General features: G+C 38.4%; 1 protein-coding gene across 1 annotated transcript in view; it reads right to left on the reverse strand.

Moving 5' to 3' along the window:
- LOC124787690 (putative protein tag-53) overlaps positions 1 to 17,976 on the reverse strand; it is a 295,671-nt gene that overhangs the window by 43,859 nt on the left and 233,836 nt on the right. The window contains exon 20 of the mRNA XM_047254518.1: positions 9,553 to 9,769. Coding sequence (XP_047110474.1) covers positions 9,553 to 9,769 — 217 coding nt within the window. The remainder of the gene's footprint in view (positions 1 to 9,552; positions 9,770 to 17,976) is intronic.

The raw sequence follows: 17,976 nt of genomic DNA on the forward strand, positions 1-17,976 counted from the left end.
ATAGACTTTGGTTATGGGATGGTAAGTGTCAAGAGGACTTTAATAACATTAAGCAGGCATTGGTAAATGCAAACATTCTTAGGCACTCTGACATGTCCAAGGATTTTTGCCTCATTTCAAGGGCTGGGGACATACTTATTTCAGATATGAGAGGAAGAAGGTAATGAAGTATTCAAGGTCATCATTTTTGCTATTCACACATTATCTGAAGCAGAAAGGTCTTACTTGGTGTCAGAATTGGAAAGTTCAGCGGTGATATGGGCTTTTAAGAAGTTTGAATATTTTTTGTGGGGCAAGAACACCAAAGTGTACTGTGACCACCAGTCACTGTCATTTCCTTTAACATGTAAACTATTGCACTGTATATTAGTAGCTAGGTGGTGTCTATATTTACAGGAATTCAATTTTGAGATCATTTATATCAAAGGAAATCAGAACATTATTGCAGATACCTTGTCTAGGCTACCACTAGGTTTAGAGGAATTTGGTGAATTACCAGACCAAGATGGAGAAATCAAAACATTATTAATGCAAGGTACAACACAACAGTCTGATTACTATAAGTTTATAAGTTTTGTAAGCAGATGAAAATTATACAACAACAGATCACAGATGGAGTTAGGTCATGCAGAACCTTAAGCAAGATTAAGGTGGAAGGGTAAGTAAATGGTATCAGGAGTACAAGGGCGTTTTGTTTCATAGGACACATGAAAAATCTGATCAATAGTGTGTGTGTGTGTGTGTGTGTGTGTGTGTGTGTGTGTGTGTCATGAAGATTACATCGACGAATTTATAAGACACATACATGAAGTATGGGGACATTATTGAGAAGGCAAATGTACTGAAAAAATTGCACCACTTTGTTATTTTCCAAATTTGAGAAGACGGGTCCTACAGGTATTAAGAAAGTGTGGAGTATGTCAAAAATCAAAAGTCAAATGTGTCAAAATATACTGAGCTACACCCAATACTCACAAAAAACCCTCTAGATATGGTATCTCTGGACATAGATGGTCCATATCCAAGAAGTAGAGGAGGAGTAAAATATGTAGTAGCACTATACAACATTTTTTTGAAACATGTCAAAATAAGCCATTAAAAATGCAACAGCCACAAATATCAAGAAAAGAACTGAGAGAAACTATTTGAGAAGAGTAGGTAAACCAAAGGTACTACTAACTGATAATGCTTCATATTTTGTTGGGCAAAAATGGAAACAACTTATGACCTCACAGGGCATAAAGCATATTTTAGTAAACACCATATGAGCACACCAGATGGGTAGAATAGGTAACTCCTTTCATGCAAGTTGTCAATAATGTTCCCCATCTTCAACAGGTTTCACACCTAATGAATTGATGTTCCAGACAAAGCAAACAAAAGAGTGGGCTTCGCCCATACCAAAGGTACCCACTACAGAAATGACACTACAAGATAAAATCAAAACAAAGCCATAGTTATTCTAGAAAACAGGGCCGAGTATAGAAAGAAAATTTATAACAAGAAACTTAAACGTGTTACACAATTCTCTGAAGGGTAACGAGTCCTCTTACGGACGCACCCTAAATTGACAAAAATTGGTAAACTGAATAAGATGTGGCAATTACCCTATTCAGGACCATATGTAATTTCTAAAATACCATACCCAGGGATGTACAGATTAACCTATGAGAAAACAGGAAGAGACAAGAGTCTCTACCCTCACAAGGATATAAAAGCCTTTATAAAATAACGAAGTGTGGTAAGAATTTTTTTTTAATCACAAGACTATTGTATATAGCGTACATAATTCAAAGTATAATTTTCTTCTGGAATGTATTTTAAGACAAAGAAATGTGTATAGGCATAAGTGATTCTTTTGATTTGTAAACGTAGGCAGAAAATTAACAGCAATGAGAAGTAAAACACCGCTTCATGCAAATCGAAATTATAAACAAAATTAGCTTATGGCTCAGTGATCCGCACTCAACAATACGCGCTGATGTCAGTAGCAGGAGAGGAGACACTGACCTGTACGCATGCGTGACAGACTGGCTCAAGGCGCAAACAAATTAGAAACGCAATGTACATTTAGCCTAAATACAAGGTACACAAAATACTATACAAATACACCTACTGTTTAAGAACTAAGGAACCGATTGCTATATTTGCACAGAGATTTAATTAAATACTAAGCTATATACAACATATTTCCAACCAAAAGTAACCATTATATATACACAGACACACACACACACGAGACTTGTAAGCTAAGAACTAACAACAAAATACCATGAGAAATGTCAGATAATTTTCTTTGCAGAGTGACCAGTGCATCATCACGGCACAGAAGAAGAATTACGTCGAGAGTAGCAGGTACCAAATGAAGGAACGGGCCGCACCTTGAGTAAACAATTTAGTTATAAGGATATTTACAGTAAAGGTCATAAGGCAAATGAAAAAATGAAATACGCATCATCACAGTATGTTTCCGTGACAATTGTCACTACCTATTCACTGCAGAGTACACATAATCATTTAAGCAGGAGATCTTACAAAACCCAGTTAAATTTTAATGACATTTCCAGGTATTTAAGAAAGACAAGTCTACGATGGTGAAAACATTAGATTTCACACTAAGCTACACGCAAATTGAAGTATACAGTATTAAAACATGAAGAGATAACATGATACGCTGTCAATGATTTATTTCAGTGAACCAAGGTTCCTTAGCAACTAGTTCATGACTGTACGAGTAACATTTCCTCATAATCCTTGAACCAATAGATGAGTATTTCCTTTCTTCCCTCCCAAACAAAGGAGGCGGCGCCAAGTGTAGTTAGGCCAGCAATGCGCGATGTTTTGGTCCTATTTCCAATGTTCTTTTCTCTCCCTCCTCTAACTACGAAAGAAATGAGCTCACATAAGTGAAAAAGCCTATCAATGAAATGAAGCAGAAATGTATCACATGCTTGTATTGTGTTACAAAAATGTGATATGTAACTAATTTGTATATTTAATGTGATCAAAAATGAGTTGAAACAAACTGTAGTTAATGAAAAATTTTATCACGTTGTAAAACTTAAGAAATTTATGTTTGCAATATGACAAATGAATGGAATGTCAGCCATAGGTATATGGAAGAGGATGTAGATGAAGATGAAATGGGAGATACGATACTGCGTGAAGGGTTTGACAGAGCACTGAAAGACCTGAGTCGAAACAAGGCCCCGGGAGTAGACAACATTCCATTGGAACTACTGACGGTCTTGGGAGAGCCAGTCCTGACAAAACTCTACCATCTGGTGAGCAAGATGTATGAGACAGGCGAAATACCCTCAGACTTCAAGAAGAATATAATAATTCCAATCCCAAAGAAAGCAGGCGTTGACAGATGTGAAAATTACGGAACTATCACTTTAATAAGTCACGGCTGCAAAATACTAACGCGAATTCTTTACTGACGAATGGAAAAACTGGTAGAAGCCGACCTCGGAGAAGATCAGTTTGGATTCCGCAGAAATGTTGGAACATGTGAGGCAATACTGACCCTACGACTTATCTTAGAAAATAGATTAAGGAAAGGCAAACCTACATTTCTAGCATTTGTGGACTTAGAGAAAGCTTTTGACAATGTTGACTGGAATACTCTCTTTCAAATTCTAAAGGTGGCAGGGGTAAAATACCAGGAGCAAAAGGCTATTTACAATTTGTACAGAAACCAGATGGCAGTTATAAGAGTTGAGGGACATGAAAGGGAAGCAGCGGTTGGGAAGGGAGTGAGACAGGGTTGTAGCCTGTCCCCAATGTTATTTAATCTGTATATTGAGCAAGCAGTAAAGGAAACAAAAGAAAAATTCGGTGTAGATATTAAAGTCCATGGAGAAGAAATAAAAACGTTAATGACATTGTAATTCTGTCAGAGACAGCAAAGGACTTAGAAGAGCAGTTGAACAGAATGGACAGTGTCTTGAAAGGAGGATATAAGATGAACATCAACAAAAGCAAAACAAGGATAATGGAATGTAGTCGAATTAAGTCGGGTGATGCTGAGGGAATTAGATTAGGAAATGAGACACTTAAAGTAGTAAAGGAGTTTTGCTATTTGGGGAGCAAAGTAACTGATGATGGTCGAAGTAGAGAGGATATAAAATGTAGACCAGCTATGGCAAGGAAAGCGTTTCTGAAGAAGAGAAATTTGTTAACAACGAGTACAGATTTAAGTGTCAGGAAGTCGTTTCTGAAAGTATTGGTATGGAGTGTAGCCACGTATGGAATTGAAACATGGACGATAAATAGTTTAGACAAGAAGAGAATAGAAGCGTTCGAAATGCGGTGCTATAGAAGAATGTTGAAGATTAGATGGGTAGATCACATAACTAAGGAGGAGGTATTGAATAGAATTGGGGAGAAGAGGAGTTTGTGGCACACCTTGACAAGAAGAAAGGACCGGTTGGTAGGACATGTTCTGAGGCATCAAGGGATCACAAATTTAGCATTGGAGGGCAGTGTGGAGGGTAAAAATTGTAGAGGGAGACCAAGAGATGAATACACTAAGCAGATTCAGAAGGATGTAGGTTGCAGTAAGTACGGGGAGATGAAGAATCTTGCGCAGGATAGAGTAGGATGGAGAGCTGCATCAAACCAGTCTCAGGACTGAAGACAACAACAACAACAACAACAAGTATATGCGATCATGTTAGGTATATTGTTGTAAAGAGTTGTATGAATTTTCATTGAAAACCAAACTATATGAAGTCATGAACTTCAAGGACAAGCAGTTTATACAATGTGTTAGACGGTTATATATTTCTTTCAACAAGTGCGTGTTCAAGTGTGGTGACATGAACATGCATGTGCAACGAGACGAGTATCGTGGCTCACAACGCTTGCTGCATGGACAAGTGAACTATAGCTGTTCGAGCAGGTACTTCCCTAATCAAAAATGTTCTAATGTGTGTGAAATCTTATGGGACTTAACAGCTAAGGTCATCAGTCCCTAAGCTTACACACTACTTAACCTAAATTATGCTAAGGACAAAAACACACACACACACACACACACACACACACACACACACACACACACACACACACGCCCAAGAGAGGACTCGAACCTCTGCCAGGACCAGCCGCACAGTCCATGACTGCAGCGCCTTGGACCGCGTACCTAATCGATGTATGCTTTTGGTCACGGTTCTCTCTGCTGAAAACGTGAATAAGATCGGTAGTAATGTTGCCCGGGCCATAAACATAAAGATCTTCTGCCACAACATTGGATTTTTAACAATAAGCACACACTCACTGCACCCAGCATAAAAACAAACACCACTACATTTCTTCGATACGTGGCATTTAGGTGAAAGTGTGACACTCAACGTGACATCAACACCAAGAAAACGAGTGCACGCACGTGCAACGGTAGCATATAACATGTTGACCATTAGCAACTAGTTCTTGCCACCAAATAGGCCCGTGTGCAAGCGTGAAACACAGCAGCAAGAATGAAGCAAACTGGACATTATTGTTAACACACAAAATTTAGATTTGTAATGGACTCATATATTATATATGTACATAATATTTTAATTTCTCACACATAGGATAAGCTGACATATCTATTCTATAAAATAAAATAAGAGAAGCCGACAATATAGGTCATTGAGCCCTATTGGCAAATTTAAACGAACAACAACATTGTACGTCTCCATGACATGTCAACATACAGTGTGGGGGCAATTGTACAGGAACATAATGAAATACCCCCCAGGATGCCGCTAATTTAATATTTATTTAACAGCGAAGCAAAAATGAAATGCTGATCGAACAGACGCATTAGCAGAGACATTAACTAGGAAGGCGCCGACAAATGAAGAAATTTTTTCACATTCATTTTTTGATGTACTGTTTTTTGTTTTTAGTAGTGGAGGACAGTTGGAAGTTTTTCTCGTAACAGAATGATGTGCATTTTGTAAAGCAAAAAGTACTGCAGTCTAAGTGTAATATTTGACCAGTATAAAGCATTTGTATTTATGGAAGTATGTGAAGTGATTTATTTGTAATTACGACCGGCACCAGTACCCACAGAGTCGTTTAGCTGGCTGCATCTTCAAATATTTCGATATATATATATATGATGTGACTTACCAAATGAAAGTGTTGGCAGGTCGACAGACACACAAACAAACACAAACATACACACAAAATTCAAGCTTTCGCAACAAACTGTTGCCTCATCAGGAAAGACGGAAGGAGAGGGAAAGACGAAAGGATGTGGGTTTTAAGGGAGAGGGTAAGGAGTCATTCCAATCCCGGGAGCGGAAAGACTTACCTTAGGGGGAAAAAAGGACGGGTATACACTCGCCAAGGCGAGTATACACAACCACATAACTTTTGTGCACATCGTTGTCTACCAACCCTAGTTCACCAAGTATATATATATATATATATATATATATATATATATATATATATATATATATATATATATATATATATATATAAAAAACAAAGATGAAGTGACTTGCCATACGAAAGCGCTGGCAGGTCGATAGAAACACAAACAGACACATACATACACACAAAATTCAAGCTTTCGCAACAAACTGTTGCCTCATCAGGAAAGAGGGATATATATATATATATATATATATATATAAAATTATTGTCACTGTTGCATTTCAAAATCTTTTCTGTCGTCTTATTTTCTCTTTCTGTTTTTGCCAGTAGTTTCACTTGTTTTCACCTTCTCCTTTTTACCGTAATCTACTATACTATTTTATCCTGCCTATATATATTCAATAATACGTAACCCACTTCCAAACCATAACCAACAATTTTTTTCCGCTTTCAACAATACTGTTGCTACAAAATCCACCATTTCCAGTTCACAAACAGTTCCTTTCAGCTATTAAACAGCCATTTCGGCTAGTTCCAATAACTTTCGCTTTTTTTCCATTTCCGTTTTTCCCACATCACTGATCTTGTTTAGCCGCTTCCCACAGGTTTTAACGTCATTATTTCTTCGTCAGACAATTGTTAGCCTCATTTTCACAATCTGCCACCACAAAACCACTCCTTTTAATACATTTACATGCAGTTTTTTCGAAATTTTCTCGAATTGCTCCACCCTTTAATGTGTTTTGACGGCAACACAACCACATAACTTTTGTGCACATCGTTGTCTACCAACCCAAGTTCACCACAGGATCAACATAGCCCAGCTATAACCAACACCTTTTCGCCTTTTTTCACACCAGATCTCCAGTTGCTTTCTAATTCACCTTATCTCTCGCCATATATTTTTATTTTCATTTTCATTTCAGCCTCATGTTACACTTTCCACCTTCTAATACCATGTCACCCTCACAACGACCCCATTAAGTTTTATTTGCATTCCCTCCGCAAACATGCCTTCGCCCTAGCCAGATTATGCTCCCATATTTTGTTTTCTCAGGCTTGTCTGACATTTGGCATTACCCCCAAAGGCCTCACACTCAACGTTCCCATCTCTGGCTGTAATCCTTCTTTCCATCAGTCCCTATACCAGTTCCAAATTGAACAATCCATTGCCCTCACCCACCTAATCCTTCACCTACACATCAACTCAGCCAATGAACACACCCGTCAACTCCTATCCTTATTAAAAGTCCTCAATCTTTCCTCTCCCACATCCACACCGGCTGTTCAGAGCATCTTCCTACAGGCCAATCGCAAATTAGAACAGCATGCCACCCTCCACCTCAAAAAACTATCCAATCTCCTGGTTTCCCACCTCCGGAAATTCAACTCACTCACCCTTCACAACCTTTCCAGCAAACCTCAGCCTCCTCTCATTGCACACAGACCCAGTCTCTCCCATCTACTCAATCTCCCACTTCCAGCTCCACTCCTCCCCAAACCTCAAAATTCCAATCAACACAATCTGGAACCACAAGACCCTAATTCAGTAGTTAACCTTTCCTCCAAACCTCTCTCCCAATCCGAAACCTCTGTCCTATCCAAAGGCCTCACCTTCAGCCCCACTCCCAGATTCAACCAAACGGCCCTTGTCAAAGATTTACTGTCCTACACCCGTACTCTCTGCTGGAAATATCACTTTGCCATGAAGAAAAATGATCCTAATCCTACTCCTAATGGTCCAACTCCCCAAGACACTATCCAAATTGAACCCTGCCTGGAACAGTTCCGTCCTCCGTCACAGCGGGACCCACCTCCTCTTCCTCAAAATCACTCTCTCCAAATTTTCCAGGAATTTCTGACTTCCAGCCTTGCCTCTCAATCCTTCTTAAAAAACCTTAATCCTACTCCCAACATCACCACTGCTGAAGCCCAGGCTATCCGTGATCTGAAGGCTGACCGATCCATCGTCATTCTTCCGGCGGACAAGGGTTCCTCGACCGTGGTACTTGATCGTCGTGAGTATGTGGCTGAGGGACTGCGTCAGCTTTCAGACAGCACTACATACAAAGTTTGCCAAGGTAATCCCATTCCTGATGTCCAGGCGGAGCTTCAAGGAATCCTCAGAACCTTAGGGCCCCTAGGTCTTTAAATATGTCTGCTTGTGTCTGTATATGTGTGGATGGATATGTGTGTGTGTGTGTGTGTGTGTGTGTGTGTGTGTGTGTGTGTGTGTGTGCGTGCGCGCGCGAGTGTATACCCGTCCTTTTTTCCTTTTTTCCCCCTAAGGTAAGTCTTTCCACTCCCGGGATTGGAATGACTCCTTACCCTCTCCCTTAAAACTCACATCCTTTCGTCTTTCCCTCTCCTTCCTTCTTTCCTGATGAGGCAACAGTTTGTTGCGAAAGCTTGAATTTTGTGTGTATGTTTGTGTTTGTTTGTGTGTCTGTCGACCTGCCAGCACTTTCCTTTGGTAAGTCACATCATCTTTGTTTTTAGATATATTTTTCCTACGTGGAATGCTTCCCTCTATTACAACCATATATATATATATATATATATATATATATATATATATATATATATATATATATATATAAAATGTAATTACATTACAGTCACCAATCTGAAATGTTAAAGCCACACATTTCTTCATTCTGAAAGCACACCATACTCAAAAAGAAAAATGTTCAAATTAACTTTCTGATAGTCATATAGATGGAATAGGTGCCTGCTTAACTTATTTGTCCATGCAATTTTCGGTGCCACAACAGAGTTTTAAGTTTACCTCTGATTTACAACTTTGTGTTCACATGTTCATAAATTGGCTCTCAGAAAGAATCAATTCAATGCAGATAACAAATAACAAAACAACAATTTTCATGCTGAAGAAACTGAGAAAGACTAAATGATGGCATCGAACAACATGTATGTAATATAATTGTCGTTAGTTTCAAAATTCACAGATATATAAGGACAATATATGAACTAACACAATTGGGTACCACTTTGGAGCAGTGCAGTTGCTGAAATTAATATGAAATTCTAGTATAAAAGGACTTTTAAATCTCATATGTCCTAATGCATTTTTTCTGTTTACTCAGTTTCTTCATTTAATTCATACATAATTTTTAACAATAGTAAATGCATTAGGTAAAGGGACTAAAAACTTACGTTGAAAATGTGATGAAGAACTGTTGCAAATTCAGCTTTGGATACTGTGAGAAGGAGATCTGAATCCATAATGGTGGCCGAAAATCATACACATAAACATAGAAAGTAGTCAATGTAACATTATCCAAAGTGCCAAAATTATGTTCAGCCTTGTTGAAGCGATACCGATAGCTTGTACAATTATGATTGGTCAATATTGGCTTTTCTACGTTGTTAGCTGAAACGAAAAAATTTTAAAAGCATTATAAACAATATAAAAATACACTACACTATTTCTTAAAATTCAAATTACATCTAATAGACAAAGTCATGTTTATAGAAAGTCCAACTCACTAACAGCAATGCCAAGGTGTAGCAAAGGTAGAGCTTTACAAAAGAGTATTTTCTACACAGGTAATAGAAGAAATGATACAAAATTGGAATTATCGAAAATATTAGAGGAGGCAGCATTTCACAGACAAGCACAATGAAAAGACTGCAAAACATTTAAGGTTTCAGACAGAAAGGTCCTTCTTCCAAAATGGAAAAAACACACACACTTACACGAGAACAGCTTGCATTCTCCAAGGTGTCTCCAACTGCTGTGACCCCAGCATGTTTTCCATTTTAGAATAATACTTTTTTTGCCCAAAAGCTTAAATGTTTAGTAGTCTTTTCATTCCGTCTGTCTGTGACTGAATGCTTCTTCAGAATGGTGAGAAGCGATCTATCCTTTTCATATAGTTGTTATTCCAACTTAGACTTTCCATTGCTTGATTATAATATTGGAATTATGAGAAGCATGAATTATGGGGGAACTGTTCCTCAGTTTGAATGAAGAAGTTTAAAAAAACAACATCAGTACATCTTATGTGAGTAAAATTTCCTTAAAGTAAAGTTCACAGTAAAACTGCCTTTACAAAAGTACTGCAAAAGCTTCTATAAGAATCTTTATAATGTGTCCAAGTTACAGACTTACTCTCACATATAAGAAATGATGGCTCTTCACTGGTGCCACATGGCTAAGGGTGTTTGATTATGAAATAAACAAAGAATGCTACAGTATTGTGCTTTGTGTTGAGAATTGTGTTGCTCAGTCAAAACATGTTTTGCTACAAAACATCGAACTTTCCTTCCTTCCAATAAGATCAGCAAACTTCAGCCCATGGATCAAGCTATTACAAAACAATTATACCTCAGTGGCAAGTTCAACAGTATTTAATAGATATTAATGTGCTGGAATCTGTGATGCAATGAATCTTCTAGGTGCATTGAGTTTTATTTTGGATATGTGGGATGTTGTTGGACCTAGAATCAATGAAAATTATTTCTCAAACCCTCACTTTAACTCCCAACTCAATGTTGAGCATTCTTTCACTGTGGGTGATGACACAATGTGGCCCTGAGTAGGGCGGCTGAAGTGTTGGCTGCACCGTATCAGCACATAGCATGACGTGCAGCGAGTGAGGTGGCGCAGTGGTCAGCACACTGGACTTGCATTTGGGAGGACAGCGGTTCAAACCCATGTCCGGCCATCCAGATTTAGTTTTCCCATGATTTCCCTAAATTGCTTCAGGCAAATGCCAGGACGGTTCCTTTGAAAGGGTAAGGTCGACTTCCTTCCTCGTACTTCCCTAATCCATTGGAGCTGATGACCTCACTGTTTGGTCCCTCCCCCAAACCAACCAACCAACCAACCAACCATGATGTGTGTACAGCACAGTAGACGGTGTGTACAATTACTTTGCCATTGCCAAGCCACAGCGGTGCATGTGATGGGAGGCGGTCCACGTGGGTGCGCAGATGTTCTGCTTGTGGTGCGGACAAGGCATCATAGAGTGGTGGAACCTCCTCCATAAAATCACCAGGGATGGCAAATAATATTAGTTTCTATTTACTCATGATACATTTCATAGGTGGGAAATCTCGAAGTCATGCTTTCTAGAGTGCTTTCAGTCTGAAGAAAGACACACTAAACACACTATTTCAAATTGGGTAAAAGCTGTTGTCACCAAATAAAATTTCAAGTTTAAAACCACTGTCATAATAATGGATAACACTTCAAACATGAAAGCAGCTGGTATGCTATTGAATCTTACATGTCTGATGCTTTGCACATTCTATAAATCACTCTCTGCAGCAAATAAAACAAAAGTCAATACAGAGAACTGTCGACAAGATCAAAAGAGCAGTTATATTTTTCAGAAAGAGTAGATATGCCTCAAGAAAACTTGCTAGTGAGGAAACAAAAGTCAGCAACCAATTCCTGCCACAAAGAGTGGTAACTCTTCAATTTGGAAGGAGTTTGATGATGATACACACAGTAAGCTCCCAGGAAGCTACAACCCAGGACATGTGGCGATTGCCGAACTAGACAAATACAAGGACTTTCTGTAAAGTAGTGCCTCTGTATTTTTTATGTGAAAATTCTCAAAGCTTTTCAAATAAAACAAATGTTATTAACATTTTACATCTTTAATCCTCATGTCTATATATTTGCATTACTCTGTTTCTAGAGTTCTCTGAATTGTATCATGTAACATGGCTGTGCATAATGTAACTTGCTGCATTAGAAACAGCATTCTGCAATCGAGTTTTGAATTCAGAGTGTTTGTCCACAGGTGTAGGAACATCTCCTTCACCATGAAAATGCCAGACCACACACAACAGTTGTGAAATTTGCAACAATATGATGTCTTTGCTTCACTGTCACCACCACCACCACCACCACCACCACCAGCATCATTACAGTTTTGACTTGGTCCCATCCAATTTTCATCTGTTCCCAAAACTTAAACAATGTCTAGGACGACTCACTTTGGATAGTGATGAAGCCTTGCAAGCAGAAGTGAGGCTGTGGCTCCATCAGCAAAGTCAAACATTTTATAGTGACAATATAAACAAATTGGTCTCTTGTTGGGAGAAGTGTGGTCATATCCAGGATGAGTATGTTGAGAAATAAATATGTAGTCAAGCAGAATAAAGATATTCCCTGTCAAATCAATTATGCCAACCGATCAACATGGGAACAGTCGATCTACCAATCTACACCTTAAACATAAAGAAAAAAGGCCTCATGAACTTCAGAAACAAATGAGTAATGGGAGGAAAGACCAGAAACCTCTCAAGTACACACTGCTAGATCCACATGAATACTGCATGCCAATTTACATCTTGATGCATTCCATTATGATGGCAATTATGGTTAGCATTAAAACAAGTGTGATTATTGGAAAAATGGATAAATTATGCATGTGCTGCAGTGTCCTAGAATTTAAGAATTAAATACCAAGAATGTTCTGTGCAGGTGGAAAAGTGAAATTCCAGAATTACATCAACCACCTGAACCATTATCAAAGTTGGTATCAGGTGACACAAACCAGTTCAAAAGATTCCTTGGCAAACATACACAAGTACAATTAATGTTTTCAAATTACATCGTTCAGGGCAAAAAAGTCATGCATGAGAATTATATGACAACATTCAAAATGCAAAATCAATTTTATTATTGTTCACGCTGATTGCAAAGCAGAACACAAATTTCTTCAAAATTATTTTCTGCGAGAGACTGATGAACAAACTGATCAACACTGTTGACTCAATATGGGCATTAAATGAGAAACAGTCGCTACATTACAAATTTTATTCAATCAGCACAATGAAGTAACAATTAACTGGCTCAATAAATTAACACTCAAGTTGTGTAACATAGAATAAGAGGTGGGGCCTCTAGGATCCCTACATTTAAACAGAGAATTAAGGCATAAATCATTTGAAAATCTTAGTTTACATTATTTTACATTTATTTTTACAGTTATTTAAGTGTTGTTTAAATACTCTGTGTTGTTATAGCACCCTCAATGAACCTGCAGTTTTTAAATAGCACACCAAAACGTACTGTTAGAACTGAATTTTACCTCCTGAAACTTGAAGGGCGTAAATTTTCACACAAAGCTAAATCCCATGGTTTAAAGTTGCACATAAATATTGTACTCGGCAGGGACAACAAGATACTTTGCAAGTTAACATTCAATGCTGGGATCCTCCTCCTCTACCACCACCACCACCACCACCACCACCACCACCACCACCAGTTGGAACACATTAAGTATTTAACTGGAGAAACAAGAAGATGCCCGTCACCAACATCCTGAAATTCTTCCTATGAATGGTCCTCTTCTTTGCTAGCGGAACTGTGATCACTGACTAATACAAAATTCTTGTCTTTTTTGTGTACTTCTTGATCTATATCACTGACATCTTCCCCCAACTACAGATTAACAATTCCATCAAACTTAGGATCCTTGAAACTGATGTATTCTTGTGAACGAATTTTTTACTATGAACAATTGACAGGAATGGGGGAAAGAAATACAGTAGAAGAAGAATGGGTAGCTTTGAGGGATGAAGTAGTGAAGGCAGCAGAGGATCAAGTAGGTAAAAAGATGAGGGCTAGTAGAAATCCTTGGGTAACAGAAGAAATATTGAATTTAATTGATGAAAGGAGAAAATATAAAAATGCAGTAAATGAAGCAGGCAAAAAGGAATACAAACGTCTCAAAAATGAGATCGACAGGAAGTGCAAAATGGCTAAGCAGGGATGGCTAGAGGACAAATGTAAGGATGTAGAGGCTTATCTCACTAGGGGTAAGATAGATACTGCCTACAGGAAAATTAAAGATACCTTTGGAGATAAGAGAACGACTTGTATTAATATCAAGAGCTCAGATGGAAGCCCAGTTCTAAGCAAAGAAGGGAAAGCAGAAAGGTGGAAGGAGTATATAGAGGGTCTATACAAGGGCGATGTACTTGAAGACAATATTATGGAAATGGAAGAGGATGTAGATAAAGATGAAATGGGAGATACGATACTGCGTGAAGAGTATGACAGAGCATTGAAAGACCTGAGTCAAAACAAGGCCCCCGGAGTAGACAACATTCCATTGGAACTACTGACGGTCTTGGGAGAGCCAGTCCTGACAAAACTCTACCATCTGGTGAGCAAGATGTATGAAACAGGCAAAATACCCTCAGACTTCAAGAAGAATATAATAATTCCAATCCCAAAGAAAGCAGGTGTTGACAGATGTGAAAATTACCGAACTATCAGTTTAATAAATCACAGCTGCAAAATACTAACACGAATTCTTTACAGACGAATGGAAAAACTAGTAGAAGCCAACCTCGAGGAAGATCAGTTTGGATTCCGTAGAAACTCTGGAACAAGTGAGGCAATACTGACCTTACGACTTATCTTAGAAGAAAGATTAAGAAAAGGCAAACCTACGTTTCTAGCATTTGTAGACTTAGAGAAAGCTTTTGACAATGTTGACTGGAATACTCTCTTTCAAATTCTGAAGGTGGCAGGGGTAAAATACAGGGAGCGAAAAGCTATTTACAATTTGTACAGAAACCAGATGGCAGTTATAAGAGTTGAGGGACATGAAAGGGAAGCAGTGGTTGGGAAGGGAGTAAGACAGGGTTGTAGCCTCTCCCCGATGTTGTTCAATCTGTATATTGAGCAAGCAGTAAAGGAAACAAAAGAAAAATTCGGAGTGGGTATTAAAATCCATGGAGAAGAAATAAAAACTTTGAGGTTCGCTGATGACATTGTAATTCTGTCAGCGACAGCAAAGGACTTGGAAGAGCAGTTGAATGGAATGGACAGTGTCTTGAAAGGAGGATATCAGATGAACATCAACAAAAGCAAAACGAGGATAATGGAATGTAGTCGAATTAAGTCGGGTGATGCTGAGGGAATTAGATTAGGAAATGAGACACTTAAAGTAGTAAAGGAGTTTTGCTATTTGGGGAGCAAAATAACTGATGATGGTCGAAGTAGAGAGGATATAAAATGTAGACTGGCAATGGCAAGGAAAGCGTTTCTGAAGAAGAGAAATTTGTTAACATCAAGTATAGATTTAAGTGTCAGGAAGTCGTTTCTGAATGTATTTGTATGGAGTGTAGCCACGTATGGAAGTGAAACATGGATGATAAATAGTGTGGACAAGAAGAGAATAGAAGCTTTCGAAATGTGGTGCTACAGAAGAATGCTGAAGATTAGATGGGTAGATCACATAACTAATGAGGAAGTATTGAATAGGATTGGGGAGAAGAGAAGTTTGTGGCACAACTTGACCAGAAGAAGGGATCGGTTGGTAGGACATGTTCTGAGGCATCAAGGGATCACCAATTTAGTACTGGAGGGCAGCGTGGAGGATAAAAATCGTAGAGGGAGACCAAGAGATGAATACACTAAGCAGATTCAGAAGGATGTAGGTTGCAGTAGGTACTGGGAGATGAAGAAGCTTGCACAGGATAGAGTAGCATGGAGAGCTGCATCAAACCAGTCTCAGGACTGAAGACCACAACAACAACAACAACTGAAGAAAACAGATGTATAGTTTGCAAGGTGTTGTCTGGGAAACCCCCACCACAATCAATACTAAAAGATTGGGAGGTTGGCAATTTAAGGAGAGCAGGGATGGTATAAGAGCATTCTGCCAAAACGGAGTGAGTTCAGAACTCCTCACATTGTTTGAGAGATTGTACATCGTGAGTTGATTGTTCAGAACTGCACTTACATGAATGCCAGCTAATGACTGAATATTCTGAAATATTATTCACAATTGCGAATAATTTTGATATTAGCTGCTTTATGTACTGAAGGAGTACCTATCGGTGAAACATTAAAATTTTTGTCAAACCAGGACTCGAACTTAAGTTTCCCACTTATCTTGAATGGTCTTGATCACCTTAACCATCTTGGTTATCCATACATGCTCCCTGGATTGATTCAAACTTCCATCTGCCACAGTGTCTACATTCCCTAGTGCTTGCAGCTTTGCCTGGATTCCAGCAACAGAATTAATGAGACGAACATGTTTGACATTTAATTGTACCATCATTTTTGCTCATCATGTATGTATGTCTCAAAGAAGAAGCATTTGAAAAATAAATCTTACAGCCTAAATGGGGAGAAATGACAATACTAGTAACACTGAACATGGTCGTCTCATTGGCCCATTTCAGGAATCCAGGTAAAGCTGTGTACACCTTGGGAAAGTGGGGGGAGGGGGGGGGGGGGGGTTCAGCGGCGTGTAGATAGTAGACACTGTGGCACCTGAATATTTGTATCAGTCCTGAAAGCATACTTGGATAACCGAGACGACTCGGGCAACTGCTCATGATAACTGAGAAAACTGTGTCGTGCACAAGTTCCATGTCGTGCAGCTGACGTTAAAATTATTCACAATTATGACTAATTTTTCAGGATTTAACTGTGGCTGCAAACTGACAACAATACTTGCCTGAAGGAAGAGATATTGTCAAAATAAAGAGTACAAAGCTGTAATTAGAGCAGACAAAACACGTATCAGCCAACACAAAAGACAGTACAATGCACCAACAGGTAATAAAGTGTTAATTGTTGTAGTTGGAAAAGAATTTATTTTGCGTGTAATAATTCCACAGCACAGAAATGATGATGTTCACCGAGTCTCAGAAACTCCGTCACTCATATGATGGACTGAAACAGACACTTTTATTTTTGCACGGAGAATATGACTCATTTTAATATCACATTGAAAATCTACACATAGATGAAGGAGCGAGTAAAAAAGTCGGTGACATGCATGACTTATTTATACTGAGTGATGATTAGTGAAACTGCTGACAAACCTATCTTGAAATGTCGGCAACTGTTCCAACAAAACAGGAACTGAACAACTCCTCCACATTTGGCTAAAGAAGGGCAAAAGAGAAGGTTGAGAGGATTGCAACATGCACACATTTTGATTTGTTTGATCAAAAAAGTCACGACACATCAATCTGAGTCTGACACAGGTACAGACTTTTTTGAAATTGTCATCAGAAACATGATTCATGGTCCGTGTGGCTTACTCAACAATTCACCATGTATATCTGATTGGAAATGCATGACACAATACCTAAGAGATTTACTTGCCAAGACTATAACTGATAATGACGAATATCTCCTCTATTATCAACAACCAACTGAAGATGGCAGCAAATCTACCACTTTAAAAGTATAAAACAATTATGATGAATTCAATAATCACTGACTTGTACCACATTCACCGTTACTCTTGAAAATGAACAAAGCAGACATCAATCGGAACAACAAGTTATGTGTTGCCAGTCACTGTTTATTTATTCCCACAACATGGTTTACAGAGTTAAGCCATCATCAGGTGGATTTATTTGTATTGTATTAATATGATGTGTTTATTGTTTTATGACTTTGGGGTAAGTTATGGCATTGTCTAAAAGGAAAAACAAAACACTATTTTAGAACATGGTTCTGTGGAGGTCTTTGACTGAAAACTGATTGTAAATGTACATGTGCAAATAAAACAACTAAAACAGAACACCTTCAGTCATCACAGGCTCATTTTTCTGTAGTAATAATCACATATAAACTGT

Source organism: Schistocerca piceifrons, chromosome 3 (assembly GCF_021461385.2).
Source record: "Schistocerca piceifrons isolate TAMUIC-IGC-003096 chromosome 3, iqSchPice1.1, whole genome shotgun sequence".
In the NCBI taxonomy this organism is placed as follows: Eukaryota; Metazoa; Arthropoda; class Insecta; order Orthoptera; family Acrididae; genus Schistocerca; species Schistocerca piceifrons.